Source organism: Crotalus tigris, unplaced genomic scaffold (genome assembly GCF_016545835.1).
Source record: "Crotalus tigris isolate CLP2741 ecotype Arizona unplaced genomic scaffold, ASM1654583v1 scf7180000018504.2861643, whole genome shotgun sequence".
NCBI classification, from domain to species: domain Eukaryota; kingdom Metazoa; phylum Chordata; class Lepidosauria; order Squamata; family Viperidae; genus Crotalus; species Crotalus tigris.
The window spans coordinates 483,596-501,108 of record NW_024097043.1 but is presented as its reverse complement, the minus strand read 5'-3'; the positions used below and the strand labels follow the sequence as shown (position 1 = coordinate 501,108).

Here is a 17,513-nt window from a genome sequence, read left to right as displayed (position 1 = left end):
TCCTCCCGTGACTGCGGGGCTAAAGAAACGGGGAGATCTTGCTTCTTGGTGAAATCAGTCAAAATAGAGGCTCCACAGAGAGACTCCAAAACTTGTTTCCCAGTTTACTGAAATCAACCGAAGGGACTTTAATTCTTATCGTTTTGCTTGCGAAGAAATGGGATTTCTATGAAACCAATAAAAGGAGTTTGCTCCGCTTACTGCAAAAAAAGCTGCCAGCCGCCACCTCCTCTTTCGTACTCGAAATTCCGAACCTCCCAGGCTCGGCCGACTTGGCTTTTGCGGCACCTCCCTCTCCGCCGTTTGTTCTCCACGAGAGCTGCGCCAGTGAAACTCTGTCGGCCAATCAGAGACTGAGAAGGGGGGAATCTCCCTTGCCAGGACCCGCCCAGTCCGCCCTCCCGGTGGTGCTGAAAAGGACAGTGCCAGGTTCCCCGAAGCCTCAGTCGGGGGGGAGATGGCTTCCCAGCAAGGAGAAACCGGGGTCAGGCAGAGGAGGGAGGCTGATCCCGCGGCCGATCTGTCCGGCCCTTCGCGGTGGTTTACCTGGGACGAGATCGGGCTGCGCACTGGCCAGGGAGACCCGCCACAGGAGCGCTGGCTGGTGATCGACAGGAAAGTCTATGACGTCAGCCGCTTCTACAGGAGGCACCCAGGGGGTTCTCGGACCATCGCAAGCTTCGCAGGGCAGGACGCCACGGTAAGGCGCGCGGCAGGGGGCGAGACGGAGAATCGGGTGTTTCCAATCCCTTGCAGCAGTGAATCTTTTTTACGTTTCGTGTCAACGCTGGATTCCTTTTTCTTGCTGTTGTTACTTCTTTTTTAGCTTATTTCATTTATATTGCACTAAGATATATGTAAGGATAAATCCATCTATGAGATGATAAAGAGAGAGAGAGGAAAGAGAGAGAGAGAGAGGAAAGAGAAAGAGAGAAAGAGAGAGGGAGAGAAAGAGAGAGAGGGAGAAGAAAGAGAGAGGGAGAGAAAGAGAGCGAGGGAGAGGAAAGAGAGAGAGAGAAAGAGGGAGGGGGAGTGGAAAGAGAAGGAGAAAGAGAGAGGGGGGAGAGAGAGAAAGAGAGAAAGAGAAAGAGAGAGAAAGAAAGAGAGAGAGAGGGAGAGGAAAGAGAGAAAGAGAGAGGGAGGGGGGAGAGAAAGAGAGAGAGAGAGAGAGACGAAAGAGAGAGAGAAAGAGAGGGGGAGGAAAGAGAGAGAGAAAGAAAGGGGGAGGAAAGAGAGAGAGAAAGAGAGAGAGAGGAAGAGGAAAGAGAGAGAGAAAGAAAGGGGGAGGAAAGAGAGAGAGAAAGAGAGAGAGAGGAAGAGGAAAGAGAGAGAGAAAGAAAGGAGGAAAGAGAGAGAAAAAGAGAGACAGGAAGAGGAAAGAGAGAGAGAGAGAGAGAGAGAGAGAGAGGAAAGAGAGGGAGAAAGAGAGAGAGAGAGAGAAAGAGAGAGAAAAAAAGAGAGAAAGAGAAAGAGAGAGAGAGAGAGAGAGAGAGAGGGAGGGAGAGAAGAAAAGAAAGAGAGAGAGAGAGGGAGAGGGAGAGAGAGAGAATATGAATATATGTTGTCCTTACTGGACTTTTAGTAAAGAACATTTAATGAAATATTTTGAATTTTTTTAATTAAGAGATGAGGTATGGGGATAATTATGGTGTATTTAAAGATGGTAGATAAGCTACAAAATTATTTTCACCTATTGGGATGAAGGAGAAAGTTTTTTTTTCCCTCTTTCTCCGGCATAAAAATGTGTTTTCTTTGTAGCAGTTCATTGATTTCATAAATGCAACACACCATAGTTTTTTCATACATCACATAAAGGTAAAAAAGGATATATGCAGTGTTATCTTTATTTTAGATGTCAAAAAGGTTTTGTGGTTCCCAATCTTTTCTTTTCTGTGAGAAACGGGTCCTAGTGGCTCTTTGAGTGTTTAATGTTGCCGACCCCTGACCTCTACTATACTTGTACATTTGGTTTTTCTTGCCTAAATGTAGAACCTTACTTTTTTCACCATTGAATTTCATTTTGTTAGATAGTGCCCAGTGTTCAAGTCTGTTCAGATTCTCCTGTATCTTAAGCCTATCTTCTGGAGTGTTGGCTATTCCTGCCAGCTTGGTATTGTCTGCAAATTTTATGAGTTCCCCATCTATTCCCTCGTCCAAATCGTTGATGAAGATGTTGAAGAGCACTGGGCCCAGAACAGCCCTGGGGCACCCTACTACACACTTCCCTCCATGTAGATGCAGTTCCATTGAGGACAACACACTCATTATAGCCGGTCAGACAGCTACGAATCCATCTGGTGGTGATGCTGTCTAACCCACATTTTTCTATCTTATCAAGTAGTAGGTGGTGATCTACTTTATCAAATGCCTCACTGAAGTCCAAGTAAATTATATCCACAGCATTTCTCTGGTCCACTAATTTTGTCACTTGGTCAAAGAATGCAATAAGATTTGTCTGGCATGATCTGTTTTTGACAAACGCATGTTGGCTGTTAGTAATGACTTTGTTTGCCTCTAGGTGTTCGCTGATTCGTTGTTTGATTATCTTTTCCAGAATCCTCCCAGGTATTGAGGTCAGGCTGATAAGTCTGTAATTTCCTGGATCCATTTTTTTTTTCCTTTTCTGAAGATGGGAACTACATCAGCTCTTTTCCAGTCCTCTGGTAGTTCCTCAATGCTCCAGGATCTTTGAAAAATATAGTTCAGTGGTTCTGAAATCACATCTGCAAATCCCTTGAGAATCTTGGGATGTAATCCATCTGGTCCTGGTGTTTTGAACTGGACAGGTGCTCACTTACCATTTTCTTGCCTATCTTATCTTGTGTTTCTAATCTGTTTTTATGGTACTGTTTTTGATAGGTTGGGCTGTTTTTTCTCTTTGTGTAAAGACAGATGCAAAAACCGAGTTAAATAGTTCTGCTTTCTCCCTGTTTCTTGTCACCTTCTTGCCATTTTCCCCCACTAATGGACCAATCATTTCCTTAACTTTTTTCTTGATTTCTTCCTTTCCTTTTGGAAACAGACTTTTTTTTTTCAATTCCTTCTTTCTAACATACTCTAATCCAATTTAATCTAATCACTGATTTTCTCCATGACATTCTGTCCCTAATCTGATGTTCCAATGTAACTGGAAGATTGCTGCTGGCCTTGTTCTAGTTCCTTCCACTTTTCCCAACATTAGAACCTTCACCGTAGAGCAGAGTCTGCATAAAGTGTTCAAAGTAGGATACCTTTAGCCTGGTTATTTGTCCTCAAGTGAGAACTCTGGGTTTAATGGTCCAATGAACGATCGATTTGTTTTCTTGGCTGCCCATGGCATTCTCAGGAGTCTTCTCCAATACTAAAGTTCAAAAGCATCAATACTCTTCTTATCCTGCTTCTTCAAAACCCAACTTTCATTTCCATAAAGTGTCACAGGAAATATCATATCTTGCACAATTCTGATATTTATAGACATAGACATATCATAGCATTTGAATAACTTTTCCAAGGCCTTCATGGCTGCTCTACTAAGTACTAATCTGTGGCTGATTTCTTATTGCTTGTTCCTGTACTGTTGATGGTTGATCCTAAAAGACGTAAGCTGTCTAACACTTCAATGCCTTCATTATCAGTTCTAAGGCTGGTTCTTCTATCTTTCTTCTATTCATTTGGTCTTCTTTATATGTTATTTTAGTCTCGTTTTTTTCTCATTGTACTCCGTGTCTTTTATTATTAGAGCTTGCAGATCCTCTGCATTTTCAGCTATTAGGATAGTGTCATCAGTCGGGCCCAGATTCTTGATGTTTGTTCTCCAATTGTACAACCATGGAGATCTTCCAAATCAGTTTCCCTTAATATACAATATAGTATATACAGCATATAGATTGAATAAATAAGGGAGCGTATACTGTATAGCCTTGTTGCACTCCTTTGCCATCCTGGAGCCAGCCTGTTCTGTTCATGTTGACCCTTCTTTGCTAGTATATAAGCTTTTCATAAGAACAGTGAGATATTCTGGGATTCCCATTTTTGTAAGCTTATTCAACAGCTTAATGTGATTGACAAAATTAAAAGCCATTCTATGATAAAAGAAACATATATTGATGTCTTAGTATTTTTTTTCTCTATTATCCATCATGCATCAGCTATAATGTCTCATGTTCCTCAGCCTTTTCTAAACCCTGCTTGAACATTTGGCATCTCTTTTTCTATGTAGGGCTCTCATCTGCATTGGATGATCCCTGTACTAATCACTAACCTGAAAGGAATGACTAATGGATATGACCAAAGCATAAGAATTAGTTCTAAAATAATACATTCAAGATGAATTGCAGAGGGAAAAAAACCTGTATATTAATTGTTCAATAAAGGTAGTAAAGAAAGAACAGGCATGAAAGAAGATAAAGGAAAAACATTTTCTCAACTCCTGTTTTGGCTCAGAATTTTCAGAGAAGAGGATATTTATTTCACTGGGTAATTCAGAAGAGCAGGTTAAAGAATCTATTTTCCTGAAAGGAAAAGGCAGAAACTGAATCTCCAGGTCAAACTGATTGATTGATTCCAATTGTATCATGCCACTATCCAAGTAAAATTCTTGAGAGTTTACATATATAAACTGTAAACCATTCATGATAAATATTAAAATAAAATAATTACAACAGAAACCAACATAATCATACACACACACAAACACAAAAAAATCAGATAAATCAAACTTTTATTTAAAAAAACAAATAAAATATGGTAAGTCAGAATAGAATGCTTTGTGGAACAATTCAGTTTTCTACATCCTCCCAAATATGATCATTCTGATTTCTACTGAAAAACTCTATCACAGAACTGGCACTGCTGCTTACAGTGGGGAACTAGAAGTAGCTTCTTCAGGGATGATCTTGTAGGCCAGACCAATTCTGTAAACCATAGCATGACTCAATGTCTCTTGACTCTGAAAAATCCTGGAGAAAGGAATGGAGAAGGCTAATATTTCATGATTGTTGTCAAGATAAAGGATAGGGAAGACTTCATAGAACTACAAAAAAGTCAGCTAGAAATAGTTTAGAACAAGTTGCAAAATAATCAGTAGTTAATAACTTAAAGACAATGCAAACATGACAAGAAACCAGTATGGAATCATTAAGAACAACTCCTCTTAAACTAATCTCTGTTATTCTTAATATTATATAATTCCTTAGTAGATTTTGGAAGTGTAATAGGCAAATACTTAGCAAAAAATCCTATCACAAGAGTGTATCTATTTGATGAATCCAGAATTGGCTTCCAAATCATTCTAAATTTTATCATCTTTATTCATTATGTGAATTAATAGGTGCTAGCAATGATTATCCAATTGCAGGTGTTTCACAATTGGCAATTATATTCTAGAAATTAGAAATAAAATCATAATGATTTTGAAAACATTAGAGAAGTTGAATGAAGAAAAAAACCCAGAATGAAATTTAATAGAAACAAATGCAAATGTTTCATTTAGAAAACAGAAATCAAAAACCCAGGTAGATAATACATGTGAAAAAGATTTTGGAATTATAAGCAATTATATATTGAATATCATCAGAAAGTCTGAGTCATGGTCTGGTTTTGGGTTGTTTGGATGGATGGCTGTTCTTGAAATGTGGTCTGGTTTCTTGTAGGGGGCTGTGATTTTTGCTGTGTGGTGGGATGCCTGTTTGTTGCACTCAATGCTTCTCAATGCTTTTCCCCCCTCACGTTTATCATCTTAATGACAACTTAATATTTTAAGAACGATGGTGCAACTGGAAGTAAGCCTGTAAAAGGATTAGTGATCATCTTGCAATTTGTATGTGTCATCTTCACATATGCATCTTTCCTTTCAACAGGGCAGCAGTGAAATGTGTGAAGGTAAAAATCTTCTGCATGAAAAGGAATTTTTGAGAGATGACTGGCTGAAATATTCCTTGAAAAAAAAAAATTGGGGGGGTGAGGAAGAGAGGTATCTGGGGGAATGTCAAAAGAATCAAGATGACAGTCAGGACAGCATAATCAAAACCCTGCCCCTTTTTACATGAATCACTATGTATGTAAAACAGACTGGGGTTCGATCATGCAGCCAGAGTCACTAAGATGATCAAGCGCCTGGAGACAAAAACACATGAAGAACAGTTGCAAGATTTGGGAATGGCCAGTCTAGAGAAAAGAAGGACTAGGGGTGACATGATAGCAATATTCCAGTATTTGAGGGGCTGCCACAAAAAAGAGGGGGGTCAACTTATTTTCCAAAGTACCAAAAGGCAAGACAAGAAACAATGGATGGAAAATAAGAATGGAGAGAAGCCACCATGAATTAAGGAGAAACTTCCTAACCATGAGGACAATTAACCAGTGGAACAGCTTGCCTTCAGTTGTTGTGGGTGCTTCATCACTGGAGGTTTTTAAGAAAAGACTGGATGTCTGAAATGGTATAGGGTCTCCTGCTTGAGCAGGGGATTGGACAATCGGTATCTTGTATTATTCCAGTTGATTAAAATCCCTTCTGGCATTAACCACCTAAAATTTATGCCTTTTGCAATCAGCTTTTTGGTTAGGAAATGATAATGTCTTCGGGTATCTCTTACTTTCTTGGGTATCTGCTTTAGGACCACAGTTTCTTTGTTTTTGTATTGTAATGGCTCATCTCTAACTTTTCTCAGTATTTCATCTCTTGTTGTTTTCTTTATAAATCTCACATGCACTTCGCTGGGTAGTTTATATCTCCTCGCGTAGCTGGAGTTTATTCGAAATATTTCATCTATCTCCATTTGCATCTCTGCTCTGTCTGCTTTCAAAGCCTCTGCCAGAAGCTCAGTAATCACAACTGCTATGTTTTCTTCTCTATCTTCAGGGATATTTTGGAATCTTAAGTAGTGTTCCACCTTCTCCATTTCTAAGGTCGCCACCGCTCCTTCTAGATTTTGGTTTGCTTGTTCTAATTTTTCATTTTCTTGCAATAATATTTCCTTTTTTATCAATATCATCTGATTTATTTTCCATTTTCTGAATTCTTTGTTCACTCTTGACAATCATTTGGTGGTGAACTTCAAATTGTGTCTTTATAGCCAAGATTTCTTTGCTTAATTTATCAGAGTTACTTTTTGTCTCTTCATAGTTTTTTCGCATTGATTCTTGAATCAATTTTAATATAGTTGGCATCTCATTTTGGGTGGTGCTTATTTTCTCATGCTGCAAGATTGTTTCAATGGATCCCTGGGTTGTTGGACTAGGTGTTCCAACAGAGGGTGCAGAAGAGGTTTTTTCATAAGTCTAGTGATGTTTGATGTACTCATCTTTCCAGCCAACTATCTTAAGGTAAAATCCAAACTGTAAAAGGAGCCAACTACTTTAGGCTAAATCCAATATCTCAAGGAGAAAAAACAAAATGCAGCAAGAAAAAAGAAAAAAGCCAACTATCTTAGGCTAAAATCCAACCCAAAAAACCTGGGCCAATACTTTAGACCAAATCAACTCCTCCAATCGAGTCTCCGATGTAAAACGTTCACTGTCTCCAAGTAATTCCTATTTTAGTTATATCCAGAGTCAAGAAATATAGTTATACGAAGTCTTTTCACTTGTAAACTCACACAAGGCACTTTGTTTACACCAGGTGTTGTCTCAAGGTCAAATATTTTCAAATTCCTTTATTATTTAATAATACTGTATTTTTTCTTTCACCACTAGATGTCCTCATACACTGTTTTATCAATATCTGGTTTTAAAAGATTGTTACAAAGTTTTTCTTTTAAACTTCTTTATACGTTATTTACCTTTGAAATTACACCTAAAACCTTTTTCCACCTCTTGTAGATTAAATGGTCTTTCTTTAAATCAATCTGTGTTCAATTTTTGAAAATTCTTTTGTATTCCTTAAAAATCTTCCCCCTTTGTAGTTGCTCACCGCCTTTAAATCTTAGTCCTTCTGGGGTTTTTTACTTTTTAGCTCTTCCCAGTCAGGGGATCAACGTTTTTAAATCCAAAAGGAAAGGAAAAAGAACTGGCTCACCTAGTTTCAGCACGCTGTTGACAGTCAGCTCTTTGGCGGAGCACCATGGCTCCTCGCTTTTCTTCTGGCTAGTGATGACTTGGGCTGCCTGGGCTCACCCGGCAGCCTTTCCTCCATCCTTTCAGATGGTTTCTTCAGTCCGCCTGGACCGACCACCAGGCGGACTGAAGAAACATCCCTCCTTCGTTACCCCTCCAGAGCAACTTTCTGACCCTTTGGGGTCGCCAGGCAGAACAAAACCGGGCTGGGAAGCCGGAGCCCTGGCTTCTTCCACCCGTCTTATCACCCACCAAACCGGAATTCAATAACAAAAGTCTTTTATTCTCTTTCATATACAGCCAAATTCACATAACTGTCCATCTTTGATTCCATTGCAAGCCATGCTAACTCAAGGCAGCAATCAACATTATTTGCATACCCACTGCAAACTGCCATGCCAAGTCTCACTATTAATCTAACTAGTACAGAATATTCTACTTTAGGGATGAGCAATTTAAAGCCTTCCAGAATTCCACAACTTCCGGGATCCATCCAGTGTGATCAGAACTGAGATACTGAGAGTTGGTGTTATCATCTCAATGGACCCTGCTTCCCTGCTCATCAACACTAACTGACAGCTGCTCCCTGCAGCTTCATAAAGGATATCCAGCTCTGTTGGGAGAAGACAAAGAACGAACCTGCCATCCAGCTAAGGCCTCTTTCAAATTGAACATAGTTCTGTACTATATTAAGTGTCAGGTTATAGTTGTTTGTGTAAAGATATCCTTAATATGATTGAATCTGGAGAATTGCAAAATAAAATACAACATTTTTCCTTTTTTGCCCTTGCCTCTCTTCTTTAAAGAAATAAACAATAGCAATCAATCTATCATATATAACAAACAATCTTTCCCTTCTGATTTTCTGTTGAATTTTAGAGCAGCCAAAGCACATTTCTTCCACTGGTTATGCTGAGGTTTGGTCTACATTTTGGGAAGGTTTTTTTTTTTTTTTGATGGAACTATAACTAATTTTCTGGACAGTTAAGGATAAAGAAAAAGGCTGTTGATTATATACAATTTTTCATTTAACTAATTAAAATTATGAATAATAAAAATCCAATTCTATGCATATCAAATATATTTTATTCCAAGATTATTGGAATAAATATGAACAGAATTGCAGGGGTTTTTTTACCAGATTTATACAGTAATTGATAGAAGCTGAGGATCATGACGAAACTAGTTGCTTTGACGGTGACAAATGAAATGATTGTACTCCACAGTTAAACCTCATGGAATGACACAGGAGTGTAATCTCGTTACCAGGCTTTTTTTTCTGGATTTTTAGTTAAATCAGGAGTCCCCAGACTCTTCAGCCCATCACCCCCTTCATGCAGTTTCAGATTACTCATTAATTCCCAAAACATTTGTTGTAGGAAACTAATTTAATAAATACTACTCTAACTAATATACCACCAATAATAACAATGACTCCAACCCCTTGGATAATGCCATCAACACTGGTGGATCAGTATTGATCACTCAGGAAACCCTGAGTTAAACACTCTCTCTGATCAGCACAGACTCTTTTTTTTTTTCTTCATCTTAGAGCAAATAAAGTTGTTGAACTGCTGTAATGAAGTTAAGGGTTTTTTTAAAAACCTATTTATACATTTTTATTCATTGAAATAATAGATAATACTTGTAGCTCAGGTTTTAGATTTTGGCAATGGTTTGCTCTCTGAGCTTGCCATTTAGCTCCCAAACGTTTCGTTACCAGGCTAAGTCATCAGCAGGACTTTTTATTCATTTTTTAAAAAACAAAATACCCTGATTAAGGCACTCTCAAGGATTTATTCCTGACAAACAAAGACTGGACAAGCTGTTGCAGAAAAGTTCAATATATTAAAGAATTGAGAGGAAAAGCAAAGAAAAATATGCACAAGATGAAATGAGGATGAAAGCTGAATGGCATCTGTTGTTAGTCTTATCCATGGGAACAAGCTGAGATCATTCAGAGACTGAAGAAACTAAAAAAACTCAGGGACAGTTATTTCTACTGTCGCAAAACTCTTCAAAATAAGCATGACTACTGATCCACAAAAACTATTTTTAAGGATTTATTCTTTGACCACAAGAGGGAGCTAAAGAATAAAAGAAGATGAAGCAGCACCAGGTATCTAAGTGAGTCAGAGAGGCAAAAGTTATTTTAGAAAAAGTATTTAAACATAATATTTCACTTTTTAGATCAACTATGTTCTAAGGATGTCACAAGAGAAGAGCAAGAGGAACAAATTACTCAAGAAATTGGAAGAAAGATGAATGACCAAGAGATGCAACTTTAGGATAGGATAGGATAGGATAGGATAGGATAGGATAGGATCGGATAGGATAGGATAGGATAGGATAGGTAATTCTTGATCAATGACATTCTGTAGACTCTGTTTATGATTTTTGCTGGCATGAGAAATCAGTGCAATCTTGCGATAGTTGGAGCAGTCGCTGGCATCACCTTTCTTTACTAGTGGGATTAAAACATATTTTTTTTCCAGTCCTGAGGCCATTAACATGTAGTCCATGTCTCTTGACACAGGCTGTGAAATATCTTTTTTTCACCTTGCAGAATTTGAGCTTCAGTTTAGCCACTAATAGCTGATGGTCTAAGCTACAACCAGCTACAATCAGCCCCAGGAAGTGTTTTAACAGATGCAACTGAACTTTTCCGGTGTCTATCTGATTTCGAATGTTGTCCATTTGGTGCTGTCCATTTATATAAATGTTGCTTGTGTTGAATAAACCGTGTGTTCATTATGCTGAGATGGTTTTCCTGGCAAAATTGCACTAGGCAATCATCAGCTTCATTCCATTCTCCCAGCCCAAATTTACCTACTATTCTTGCAACTTCTCCTTGGGCTAGTTTTGTATTGAAATTGCCCATAATACACAAAAGATCCTTTTTGGTATTTGCTTGACAGCACATTGAAGCTCACTTTTAAAGAGTTCTTGAAGGAAAATAATTTCATCCTGGGTCAAACACCTCCTGGGAATTATGTCTGTGATGCCTTGAATTGGAAAGAAGAAAAGTAAGAATCAAGTATAATCACTTAGGCTAAACATGTTTCTTCCAGGTTGCCTTTAAACTGGTTCTTTATTATAATATTTTTTCTTTCTTTTTTCTTTATGCTTTAGGATCCTTTCACAGCCTTTCATGTTGACAAGACTCTAGTAAGGAAGCACATGGCGTCACTTTTGATTGGGGAATTGGCATCTGATCAGCCCAGCTTTGAACCTAGTAAAAATGTAAGTTTGGAGACAGAAAATTGAGGTAGTGGCTTATGGTGTTAAAATGCAAAGCCTTAAATATTATAAGGCTTGACTCAAAGATCACTTTTGTCATTAAAACTGATCTGCTATTAAGGTCAACAAAGAAATTTTTATAAGGTATTCCTCAATCTTTCTGCATTGCCCTTGTACTTCACCCCAATCTCTTGGCATTTATAAAAACAGTAAAAGTCCATTTCCTTCAGCAGACTTTTAATTATGAAGTGATCTTCATATCTGCCATTTCATTCCCTTCCACTCTCCACCTCATTGCCCTGAAGCCCCACTTGATCCTCCCCAAATACATCTGAAGGATATCTTCACTACCACTCACACTCAGCTTCCTCTCATCCCCCTGTCTGCTTCCACTAAGCAAGCAGGACTTGGATCCACCAGTGACAATAACACGGAGAGAACCCTGTTTGCTTCTTTAGGCTCCACAGATTCAATCTGAGCCCAAATAACTCCACAAGATGAGGCTTCTGTCATCTCAACGTCATATCCAGGTAGCATCCAATGTACACAGTTTTCTCCTCTTCATGCTCCGGATGCAGAGTTAACTCATTTCATGTCACATCAGATGATCTTCCATCTGATTTTGCCAAACAAGATCTAAGGTACTTTTAAAAATGCAGCTGGGCAATAAGGTTGGGTAAGTAAACCCGGTTCTTTCAGGTTGCCTTCCTCAGCCTCTACCTAATCAATCCCAGCCTTAAAATTATTAAGCAGGTGGTTGCAATGCAGCTATCATGCCATCCGTTGTCATCCAGGAGAACAAAAGCCAGGAACGCAGGTACAAGGTGCAAGCAAGGTTTTATTCCTTAAGAAACAAAAAGTCAGCACTGGGAGTGGATTGCTCCCAGTGCCTTATATAACTGTGCCATGCCCCATAACCCCATCCCCAGCTGCTAACCACCATCCGCCCAACAGCCATAAAAGTCTCTTCTGTCTGGCCACGCCTTTCCCCTGGAGTAGTCCCGCCCTGCTGTCTCTCAACTCAGCCGCCCAGGTTCGGCTTCATGTTTCCAGCGTCTTCCAGGCCTCTGCGGCTCAACACCCTTTCCTCGACTGCCGGAGGCCTCCCGCGGCCCTCTGTGACAGGCAGCAATTGGCCACGCCACTCAGCTGCTCCACTAATGGCCGCGGGCTTCGCTGGCTTCCTGCAGCATTCATCAGTCAACAGCGGCTTTCCTGGAGGTTTGTTGGCAACTGGCTGCCCCCCCCCCAGCCCAGCGGTTCCATCAGCGACAGTGGGTTTCCCGCTCCGGGAATGGCAGGCCGTTGAGGTACAAACGGAGGGGGAGATAGAGGGCCGTACCTGACGGCCTACGGGCCCGTTCTGGTGCCTGGGGCAGCATTGGCGACTTCCCGGATCCGTGGCGGCATCCGGTGTTGGAGCGGCGGCTGGCAGCTGCGGGTTGTGTCCCGTGTCACCCCCCACACACACACCTGTGAATGGCAAGCCCCATGGAGCTTGACAGCAGCCTCAGAAAGTCTGGAGAAAATGGTTTATCTGGATCCTTTTCAGTCAGGTTTCAGGCCTGGGCAGAGCAATGAAACAGCACTGATCATACCTGTGGATGGCCTGTGGTGGGACATCTGGCCAATGGGCATCAAATGATGTGACTCTGATGAAAGTAGTAATATAGGAAATAAATAATATAGTGGATTCATAGATGGTACTATCCACCAGTAACAGTTTTATAACTATTTAATAATAAATATTTAATATTAATTAATAATCCATATTAACTACATATTTTATAACAGTAATAAAATACTACATTTAAGTGAATTTGGAATATATTACAAATGCACTCTATAAATGAATTTAATGAACAAATATATACTACAATAAATATATGTCCCATGATCATCTTTGCTGCTCTTCTTCTCTGTACTCTTTCTAATGTGTCAACATCTTTTTTACATCATGGTGACCAAAACTGGATGCAGTATTTCAAGTATGGCCTTACCAAGGCATTGTAAAGTGGTATTAACACTTCACATGATCTTGATTCTATCCCTCTGTTAATGCAGCTGTGTTGGCTTTTTTGGCAGCTGCAGCACATTGCTGGCTCATATTTAAGTGATTGTCTACTAGGACTCCAAGATCCCTCTCACAGTTGCTACTATTGAGCAAGGTACCCCCTATACTATACCTGTGTATTTAGTTTTTCTTGCCTAAATGTAGAACCTTACTTTTTTTACCATTGAATTTCATTGGTGAAAAAAGTAAGGTTCTACATTTAGGCAAGAAAACCCAGTTATCACCAGTTATTTCTTTCTCTGTGTGTGTCAGTTTCTCCATTACACGTAGACCTTGGTTTATGACCACAACTGAGACCAACATTTCTGTTTCTAAGCTAGATAGTTGTTAAGTGAATTTTGCTCCGTTTTACAATCTTTCTTGCCACGGTTGTTAAGTTAATCACTGCAGTTGTTAAATTAGTAACACGGTTGTTAAGTGAATCTGGCTTCCCCATTGACTTTCCTTGACCGAAAGTTGCAAAAAGTGATCACATGATCCCCGGGACATTGCAACCATCATGAATATGAGCCAGTTGCCAAGTTTCTAAATTTTGATCACATGACCAAGGGGGATGCTGCAACAATCCTAAGTGTGAAACATGGTCATAAGTCACTTTGAATGGCCATTAATTGAATGATGAATGATGATCCATATGTCCCCAAAGTGGCTTGTAAATTGTCTAGCAGTTTCCTCTTAATTCCTCTATAAAAATTTTGGCAGGAAAAGGATAGTTCAGACGGCAATTCCACCAAGAGTTCTTGATGTTAACTGTTGGGGTCACTGGCTAGCTATACAGGATTCATGGAGTCAAAATACCTGCAAATTTGTTGCGTTTTTTTCCCATAGAAATTATTAGTAGAAGATTTTCGGGAGCTGGTGTCCACTGTTGAAAAGATGGGACTCTTCAAGCCAAACCAATTCTTCTTTTTCCTGATGTTTCTGCATATTTTACTGCTGGATGCTGCTGGCTGGTTTGTGATGTGGTATTTTGGGACATCTATAACACCTTTTCTTCTTGCGACACTTTGTTTGACCCTTGCACAGGTAATTTGCTTGGTTTTATTTTTAGACAAAATTAAATTTCTCATTAGATAGGATTCCTACAGCACAAGATCTCTTAACTAAATTTAAAAAAAAAATTCTCTGTAAGGAAAATAACGCCTATTCCATTGATATTAGCCTTCAGAAGTTTCCTCTGAACTGTTTGGAAGAACGAAGGTTGAGGAAGACTAAGCAATTCAGTTAGAGAAAAAACTACTTTTATTTTGCCCAACAAATGAATCTGCCAACAATTTTATTTTATTCAAAAGGTTAAAATACAAAAAAAATAAAATAAACAGTGACAAAACTAAACAAAAACATTGAAAAAAATAGGAATTTTTAAAAAAGGATAAAAACACATATTATGGTTAAACACTGACAAAACTATTGCAACAAAAATAGCTTCCCCCACTTTCAAAGCAGGTCCAAAATTTATAAGCTTGTACATCTATTTGCAACCCAGCTGACCTGTCATACCTTACATATATGAAAGAAAAAATAGTAAACAGGTTAAGCAAAATTAATGTTCAAAGCACTCTATTAACAGTCTATTGTTGTAATTTACTCATAGAAAGTCTACACAGTTTCTTATTTACCATAAATTGCTCCAATCGTTATCTCTGAGCCCAGGATCAAATACCTTTCTTTGATGAAACCTTTGCTTGGGTTTTTAATTGGGAACTTTCCCAACAATTACATCTCACTTTCAAAGTTAATAATTGTAAATAATTCTGCAACATCCATTGTTGAATAATTCTCTTTGACAACACAACATTCTTCTTGCCAAGAAAGTCCAGTCCATCTTTCATCGTATCCATTATCTCAGAATTTCTTATATTCCAATTATTTTCAATCTTTTCTGGAAATTCTATATTTTTCAAACCAAACACTTTCTTTTTCACACACAGCAACAGATCAGATTCCAATTCCTCAAATTGGAAATCCGGTTCAGCTATTATTTCCTGTCTTTGGATATCATCTTGACTTTGCCAAACTGTTACTGACTCATCAATTTTTTTGTTTATATTTTCAAATAAAGCCTGTAAGTTGGAGAACATTCTTTTTCAGTTGCTTCCCAAACTATTTTGTCTCCTTTTAAAGGCATGAGAAACACTTTTATTTTCAAGGACAGGAGAAGCAAATAAATCATAACAGCTTCCACAGGGAAAGGGTCTCCTACCCCCCCTTAAAGAAAGGGAAATTTTCCCATCAAAATTTAAGAGATAAATATCACTATTTTTAAAAAGAAAAAGAAAAGAAAAAGAAAAATGCTAGAAGGAACAAAATTTATAGTATCATCCTGTGTAAATGTAAGTCCCACCACAATTTCTTTATGGTTAAAAACAAATAGTTTAAAATTTGATAATAAGCAATGAAAGAACAGGAAAAAAAATTCTAAAAGTCCAACAAGGAGTTATAAAATAGGTCAGAAATCAACTAGTCATAAATCAAGAGGTTGTGAAGCTTCAAAAATTGCAATTAAAACCAGGCATACTTAAGAAAAATGAGCAACTAAAGGGAAAATGTGGGAAGAGACCAGACCTTCTGATCACACCTTACCAAGAATTGAAGATATCCAGACTCCCTGTTCTCCATTGGTGCACAATCGTCCTAAGTTCTTCTTGGGTCCTTCCTAGTCTCACGTTGAAAGAATGGAGGGCAAAGCTACAAAAAAAAAAAAAAAAAAAAAAAAAAACAGCTGTGGTGTCAAAATCAGCTGTTCGTTGGTGGGAGAAAAGAATTTTCATCTATTAAGCATGCCATCATGGGGGAGGGGCCTGCTCAACAAATGATTTGTTAGAAAAGAAGGATATTGGGTCCATCTCACCTTATATCTCAAATCTCCCATTCTGAAGAACAGTAAGAGCAATAGCCATAGCACTTAGATTTATATACCGCTTCACAGTCCTTTACAGCCTTCTCTAAGCTGTTTACTGAGTCAGCATATTGCCCCCAACAATCTGGGTCCTCATTTTACCGACCTAAGAAGGATGGAAGACTGAGTCAACCTTGAGCCGGAGAGACTCGAACTGCTGAACTGCTGGTAGCTGGCAATCAGCAGAAGTAGCCTGCACTACTGCATTCTAACTACTGTGCCACCACGGCTCTTGATGGAACACGAATAGGAATAGATCATTAAAAAAACAACCATGTCTTCCCACTATCTACCACGTTTGTGGAAGATGGTTTATATCAAAGATGGCGAACCTTTTAGAGACCAGGTGCCCAAAAACTGGCCCCGCCCTCTGCTCCATCCCCTGCCCCACCCCCACCCCACCTGCCCGCAGGGCCACTCACCGCCTCCAGGGCCCGCTGCAGATTCCCACTGTCTATCATGTTTGTGGAAGATGGTTTATATCTATGATTATATTGTAGAAAAGCTTTCTTGTGCACACCCTGTTTGGAATGTTTCTCTGAGTGGCTGCACCTTTTTTAAAAAACACATTTTATTGGTTTTTTAATTCTTAAGAAAAAGTACTCAGGACACACCGTGGTGTTTGAGTAATCAAACATTCAAAAGTGAAAATATATATAAACAACTCAACTCAAAACATTCACTGTCCCCTCTCTATTTCCCTCAAATAGCATAATACATTTAAAATATTCCATTTCTAATTAAAATTTCTATTACTGCTAAACCTGTTTTAAAACTTTGTCAGTTTACAATTACCATAATCAAATTTAACTTTAAATCAACAAGTTATCAATTCAGGTATCCCTTCCAAATATATTCTAATTCTTAATCTCTCACATCCCTCTTTTTATCACCAATCTCATTTATTTCTTCTTCCGCTACACAATAGATATCCTAATTAAAATAAAATATTAATCTACCCTATACATATATAATCCCACAATCGATCAGTCTCTTTAAGATAACAAAGTAATATTAAACCTTAAATCATTTCAATTCATTAAACAAAATTCAAATTTCATCCAATTGATTGTCATGCCTTATCACATCTATGTTATCATACAGAAAGGTCATCTTACTAATTTAAAACACTCAATTAATTATTGAAACCATGCAAATCTAAAAAGCTGACATTTTTTCAATTCCAATGCATAATAATTTTCATCAAAATAAACCTATTATTCCAAAAGGTACATTCTTAATCTATTTAAAATATCTATTCTAATAATC

At 38.5% G+C, this 17,513-nt stretch overlaps 1 protein-coding gene across 3 annotated transcripts in view; it reads left to right on the top strand.

Annotated features, from left to right (window-relative positions):
- The first annotated feature begins 383 nt into the window (after positions 1–383).
- LOC120312436 (acyl-CoA (8-3)-desaturase-like) overlaps positions 384–17,513 on the top strand; it is a 29,860-nt gene continuing 12,730 nt past the window's right edge. For 2 of the 3 annotated variants that reach the window (XR_005557895.1, XM_039353160.1), the window contains exons 1-3: positions 385–700; positions 11,164–11,274; positions 14,174–14,371. Coding sequence is in view for 2 of the 3 variants with exons in the window: in XM_039353160.1 (XP_039209094.1) it covers positions 458–700; positions 11,164–11,274; positions 14,174–14,371 (552 nt within the window). In the remaining variant the exon portion in view is untranslated. Of the gene's footprint in view, positions 701–11,163; positions 11,275–14,173; positions 14,372–17,513 lie in introns of all 3 variants that reach the window. The other variant, XM_039353161.1, reaches the window with a different exon arrangement.